The following is a 7,542-nucleotide window of genomic DNA, read 5'->3' as shown; positions in this document are numbered from 1 at the left end:
GACATTCATTTTTACTGCCGATTAATAACAATAAAGTTGAACTCGTTATTTCAGTTACATTTCGCTTGATGTCCTTAAGCATATATCCTGTGAACTTCATCTAAACAGGGCCAGTGCAAATCCATATCCAGCATGATAAGATATTTCAACTAAAGAGAAATTTTAAGTGTCGTTTCTTTTAAATGACAACATCCTATTCTAACATATATTGAGTCTGTTTCTGGTCCCATTGAAGAGCGACAGCCAAATGATACCATTGATTTGGAAGGTCGATTGCCTCTCCTTCGGGAACCATTGGGACTGCACAAAGGTAGAACAAGACCATTGTGTGTGTCGTTGAAAAACTCCAGACATTTTTGCTGATGGATTTGTCTACAAACAGTAAACGCCGACGGAATCGACTTGAGAATATGGTTCGTCTTATTACTTTGAAACGCTTGGCCAAACCAGACACAATCAGAAGGTTGCATGTTCCTTTATTTGTAATAATTTGCAATCAACGGAATTGATGCGTTAAACGCTAATATCCAACCCAGACAAAACTGCAGGATCCACCAACAGTCCCATTTTCCTAGACGAACATCATCGTATCAAAGTTGTTCAATTATAGAACCTGTTGCTGAAGGGGGGCAGTTCAGCCAAGACTCATCATACTTCCACCAACAAATTGTTGGTCATGTAATCAGAGATGACTTCTCTATTTTTGACACCCTTTGTCAGTTATTTAAATAGGTACCAAAACATAGTGAGCAGCCTCCTGCCAATTGGGATCACAACCATTAAATAATCCTGGATGCTGGCAAAGATCTGACGGCATATACATACATATATCTTTCAATGTTACAATTAGCTGTGATATAAAATTGTATAATACAACCATTCCCAAAGATAATAAGTACCTCGGCCCTCTGGCCTTCAGTGCAATTTTTGTGTTGTACTAAGTACCCTCAGTAATATCGATACAGTCACTGCTCCCTCGTCTTGACAGAGATTCATTATTTTCCGATATAACCAGATGCTCCATGTTCTCGGGAACAACCAAACAATCCTTGTTCTCTGGATCCCCTGGAACTTTGACGTCCCTCCTTAGGATGGGAATCAGGAATAAGCCCATGGAGCCAAGTAGAGACACTGAGCCTGGAAGTACGTAGATATACCATATTTTACTATATGACGTAAGTAACATAAAAAAGAATAGGATGAATCATTTTGGTACGGTGTAGGAAGCAAGCCTTCACAACAATACTTTAAATATTCTTCAGTAGTTTTGGAAGAAACAACTTCGTTAATAATGGGATTAATAATGATAAATGTGACACAACCGGTTCCATATTCATAAGAAATCACTTCTAAAAGACAAGTCTGTTGAACGATTACGACTACATCTCATAAGTATGGATTTATGAAGCACTATCAAACAGTGTTGATGCCAGGTACTAAGTAAGTGCAGTTTGTAAATAATTATTGTGAAGCAAATATTAGAAATGGTTTGATGAGAATTCCTTATTTTTACTTCGAAATATATTGAGTACTCTGTAAGTAACTCATGGTTCAAGATAATTCCACGAAAACGTTACTGGAAACTATTTACAATGTACTCACCTTTCATGAAAAAGTGACAAAGCTTTCGTTTTTGTTTTGAGCGGTCTTGTAAGTCTTTCAACCAAAACAAGTCTGGTTTAGATATATGTATCTGTGTGGAAAGATATATAGAATTCTGTATGTCGAACATTTTACCATTCTCGATAGTTGGAAGCCTTAAATTATCCATATATGTATTGCACCCTTTTGTTGGAATGCAAATAGGGATGAAGGGAAATGCGTACCACCAATGTGGAATCCCGCCGAGTAGGACGATGTGATGTCGTACAGTGCACCTAGAACCAGAAACAAATGACAAAGCAGTTGTATATGTTCATGTAGGCGCAGTAATAAAAGGGTGAGTCAGAAATGTAGCAATAATGGTATCATATATGAATTTGTTTAAAAAAAATTAAATTACGTTCGCAACAGGATTTTCATATTAAGACAGAGAGTGAGCGAATATTGTTTAATGTCGCTGTCAGCAATGCATCAGTACATGCATGGCGGTCTACAAATAATGGAGAATACACAATCCAAACCAGTGATTGATTCATTGGAGTAAAGTTCCACGCCATAGGGCACGATGACACTCTGAATCAACAAAGTCTGAGAGCCTTACCACCTGATCTATTTCATTCGCAAATTACGGCAAGGCAACATGTACAGGATTTTCATATTTAGACAGAGAGTGACAGTAGTTTAACGTCACTGTCAGTAAAGTTTCATGTATCGTTGCGCTAATGAAGATAAATGGAGACACATATGTGTGTATGTGTATGTACCATTCAAGCATTTCAAGTACTACGTGTGTTAGTAAATGAACCTACCTGCGATGGTTGGACCAATGAGATAACTCATACCACCAACACACAAGGTAACTCCAAACACTGTTGCCAGACGTTCCACTCCGAACAGCTCCACATAAATGGGCGTCAATAATATATAACCAAATCCATAATATAAGGCATACAGAACTTGGTATAGAACAAGTTGAGCAAATCCATGTGCGAACAGTGGCATGGAAATCACAAGCAAAGCTTTGAGGCCTTGGCTAGATATGTACACCATCAGCAAATCAATTTTCTTATCATTACACATCGCCCCACCAAGAATCCGCGCCACTGTGAGAGTGAGGCCATAGGCGGTGAAAAGAGATGGAACTTTGGCCGGTGGTACTCCAACCGAACGCACATAAGAAGGCAGATGAACAATCTGAATGGAATAGCCCATCATTTCCATGAAATAGTTGAAAAGGATAATCAGTAGGATCTTGTCTTTCAGAACCGTAAACATACTGACACTTGTTTTACAAATTACAACAGAAGCACTGTCGTGACTGCATCTTTTGCAATGTAAACATTTAACCTTACCAGATAGTTCTCTTGGTTCTGAATCTATAGCCGTTATTTCTTCTCTCTGGTTATTATTCCTTTGGCAACAGAACATTATATCCTTACTCTGTTTTGTTCTTTCAAGTGGAAATATCAGAGATCCTGTCAGAACCATCTGGGCCGTGATGCATCCAAGTGTCGACATGGCAGTCCGCCACCCGAACTGGTCAATCAGCCAGCCAATCAAATGTGGACCTGACAGAATACCAATGCCGACAGAGGACAAAGCGATATCATTGGCTAAAACCCTCTTCTCCTGGAAGTAATGGCCAACAGCTATTACGGACGGTGTGTAAATGATGCCAAATCCTATCCCTGAATAGGATAGAAAGGTAACATCAAGCATTACACTGAATATCATACGCATATATATTTCTTGTAGTAGTGTTAACTATTTCAGTATGCTTGAAAAGCATTATTAACACTTAATAGTAGTTTGCGGCATGACATATAGAAGTACGATGGAGGGGGATTGAATGGACAGACAGAATGGCTTTCCTCACCAGAGAGTATCCCGTAGCACCCAAGCAGTTGTGGAAGAGTGTTGGTCATGCTGGTTGCAACAAAGCCCACAGAAAGTATAGTTCCTCCAACCATTATAGATGTACGTATGCTGAACATGTTACAGATGACACTCGCTACAGGACCTGAAGCACAACAAATGGTATAGTTCCTCCATCAACAACAAAAGTGCACATATTCAGAACATGTAACCTTAGCCTCATCAGCATTCATTGGAGTTCCTGAGCTGCATAGTCCTATCATCAATACCTGAATTATATAAAGCAAGAGACGTGCGTGGCATTTTGTGCTTCTTGAATTATAATTGTTTACGTTATGAAGAGATGATATACAGAGGAATAGAAAACTTCAACAACAACCAGTTCTGATTCTCATATAGCATAGAGCATAATAGGCAGAATAGCATTGAAAATTCTATGAAAGGATTATAATTTTTAAAATCTGTGATGACACTAAGTCTTTACAATAAGGGAAGGATGTCCTGTCCTAGATGTAGCACCCGCCACACATTTCATGTATGTATACTCTTCAAAAAAAAGAAACTTGACATAGATGTAAAACCACTTTTTCCCAAATATCTGAAATAATTACATGAAATGAGAACCAAATAAGTCAAACAGAAAGATGATGTTTCTATAATTCGCGAAAACACATGCAAAGCACATAAACGTAGCGTTTGGGGATCAATTTTACAGCTTCATCGAAACGCAACCACCTGTAAAAAACATGCAGCACAGGATCCTGCATTTAGGCATGCAGGCCCCCCTGTTGAATTGGTATAAAAATCCACATCAACGGCTGTTCATACAGTCCTTATAACGGCAGTAGAGGCAATGACAGAATGCCAAGACTGAATGCAGCTCAACGGAACAACGCCACTGGGAGATAACAAGCTGGAGCAACTCATGCGACTCCAGACATACAATCTCCGCACTGTGGACCCGATACAACAACACCAACAGAGTTGACGACAGACCAAGGTCAGGAAGACCACGGGTGACAACCCAAGCACAAGATCGATACATCCGGCTGCGACACCTCCAAGACCACACTACCACAGCCACGTCTACAACGACACAGATCCCTGGGGTACGCAGAATATCAGATCAAACGGTACGCAATAGACTGAGGGAGGACTTTTTGCACGAGTGAGTGAGTGAGTGAGTGAGTATGGTTTTACACTGCTTTTAGCAATTTTCCAGCAATATCACAGCGGGGGACACCAGAAATGGGCTTCACACATTGTACCCATGTCGGGAATCGAACCCGGGTCTTCGGCGTGACGAGCGAACGCTTTAACCACTAGGCTACCCGACCATCCCCCTTTTTGCACGAAGACCTGTTCGACGTCATTTATTGACCCTACGTCATCTGGCGGACCGTCTGCTTTGATGGGTACGTGCAAGGTGGAGAAATGTACTGTTTACTGACGAGTCCCGTTTCCTACTCACACGCGCGCACGTGTCTACAGACACCGGTGTGAACGTTACGCCCCCAACTGTGTGCAGCAGGTTGTCCCATTTGGCGGCGGGAGTGTCATGGTATGGGCCGGAATTTATCACGGTGGTAGGACGCCTCTCGAGCATGTGGCAGGTGCATTGACAGGTTTGCGTTACAGAGACTTGATCCTACAGCCTTACGTTCTTCCTCATGTCAACGTTCATGGCGGACAGTTCCAGCAAGACAACGCTCGACCGCATATTGCACGTGTTTGTCAGGACTTCTTACAGCACAACAACATCCAGACATTACCTTGGCCAGCCCGGTCACCAGATTTGTCCCCGATTGAGCATCTGTGGGACGAGTTGGATCGACGCCTCGCAGAAGGAATCCACAGCCCCAAACATTTCCGGCGCTTCTTGATGCACTTCAGCATGAATGGCAGCACATCTAACAGCGTGTTATTGACAACTTGAATGCATCTATGAGGTCGTTGGTGTAAAGCGATGATTGATGCACGTGGTGGGCATAACCGATACTGACATTTTCTGTACCCCTGTGACATTAACTGTATCGTGTACGTGTGTCTGTCGAGGCGACACGATTAATGATTTGAATATAGTGTACATTGATCTTCAAACAGTGTTTCAATTATGGTTTCTGTGTCCTATTTTGAAACAATCGCATTATATTACATTTTGAAAGTCAGTGTCAAGTTTCTTTTTTTGAAGAGTATATAAGTATAAAATATCAACGACAAGTCTCGATTATCGGCAAAACCAATTCCATTGTGCGTAAACGGGTGTAACAGATGAAAAGACAGTATAGAATATAAAAGTCTTTACCTTAATTTTTGTTTCGGCTATTGATACGATCTCGTCAGCAGTTAGCTATTTCAAGCAAGGTGACACGCACACTATACATTGTGAATAGGAATATTATTGTCAGCAAATTAGTGCAATATAATGCATTTACAAAATTTACATGATTGAATGATTTAAATTTGAGTTGTTGAATAAAAGCGACAAAACCATTTCCATAAAAATAAGAAATCTATAACTAAAGCAGAGTCCATTGAACGATTCCGATAAGCATGTGTTAATAAATCACTATAAAATAGTGATACAATGACGTGTTTACGAAAATTTGAGTGTCACAAGTGGAGGAATCTGGTTCAGGCTAACCCTTGAATTTGAAATGATGTCCCATTTGCCGCGACGAGATTGTGCAGAAAGATAATTTAAGGATTATGGCATATTGGCAAAAGAGATTGACTTCATCTGTAATGGATCAACATAGGCACACAAACACACTACCACATTGTTACACAGTCTACTAGAACCATACAAATTGGGCAAGCATGATCTAACAAGAACATGAAAGGTTGAACCATATACATTGTAGTCACCTAGTATTGACTGCAGGCTCATGAAAAGGGAGCATAACACACTAATATACGCCGTTCTGCCGTCGTTGTTCTGGAGAAACTGGTCCTGGAACATCCCTGGGCAAAATATAAAAAAATGTACATTGTACCAACTTTGCTTGATAGTGAGAATTTCCTCCATTTCATGCTTTATGGTGTGGAGTGGATGGGTTACATGCATTTTATACAGTCATATTTAAATATATACGTGCAGGTAAAGGTACAGAAATTAGCCATAAATTGTGTTCAGTAGAACATTTTAAATTGTGTGACATACAGTTTATTGAACAAAGGTAGTCGTATTCAACACCTGTGTTTTGTTCACAAGTCCAACCATATCATGACGGTCGACACATGGTACGCATGCGGGGAATCTAACCCGGGTGTTTTGCGTGGAGATCCATTATTACAGGGTTACCCAAAAAGCCCTTCACCACATGAAGTTTATATACCTAGAGTGATTGTCAGAGTCCCCATCACAGACAAGTTGAACACCGTCGCCGCAAGGATCACCCATGCCCACCCGCCGTCTATGTTCCGTCGGGACCTCATCACTTGGAAAGCAAACAGTTCAGAATAATAATTGCTTTTAAGATACCTTCTAATGACATATTCGCTCGGATTATATTTCTTCATTTGTCAGCACCATACCAGTGTCTGTGCGATTCACCAATCTGACAAACAAGTTCGACCTATTGTGCCTTACTTTTAACGTTAAGCTCACACGCCGTGATATAAAAAGTCAACTTTACAAAATGGCGTAAAATCCAACTTGGTTGCAATTGTGAATTGGCAAGGTCATATCATGCTGGATACATTGCTGGAGTCTATCGCAAAATTATCAATCTCTCTATGAAATGAGATCCTTGCAATGACCACTTATCAATTATCAAAGGTTGTTGGTTGGTTGGTTTGTTGTTTTACGCCACACTCAGCAATATTCCAGCTATATGACGGCGGTCTGTAAATAATCGAGTCTGGACTAATCCAGTGATTAATATCATGAGCATTGATCCACGCAATTGGGATCGATGACATACATCAACCAAGTCAGCGAGCCTGATCACCCAATCCCGTTAGTCGCCTTTTACGACAAGCAGTCGCCTTTTACTTCAAGCATGGGTTGCTGAAGACCTATTCTACCCCTGATCTTCACGGGTCCCATGAGCAGTGGACATC

General features: G+C 40.7%; 1 protein-coding gene across 1 annotated transcript; it reads right to left on the bottom strand.

Annotated features, from left to right (window-relative positions):
• Positions 1-937: 937 nt before the first annotated feature.
• Positions 938-6,915, bottom strand: LOC139459246 (monocarboxylate transporter 12-like). Its single transcript, XM_071240694.1, has 6 exons — positions 6,816-6,915; positions 6,346-6,441; positions 3,479-3,622; positions 2,412-3,290; positions 1,827-1,877; positions 938-1,137 (listed from the first exon to the last, which is right to left on the bottom strand). The coding sequence occupies exons 1-6, from the start codon at positions 6,913-6,915 to the stop codon at positions 938-940; spliced, it is 1,470 nt and encodes a 489-aa protein (XP_071096795.1).
• Positions 6,916-7,542: the final 627 nt, after the last annotated feature.

Source organism: Haliotis cracherodii, unplaced genomic scaffold, assembly GCF_022045235.1.
Source record: "Haliotis cracherodii isolate W230 unplaced genomic scaffold, xgHalCrac1.p SCAF_13, whole genome shotgun sequence".
NCBI classification, from domain to species: Eukaryota; Metazoa; Mollusca; class Gastropoda; order Lepetellida; family Haliotidae; genus Haliotis; species Haliotis cracherodii.
This window is presented reverse-complemented; position numbering and strand designations above follow the sequence as displayed.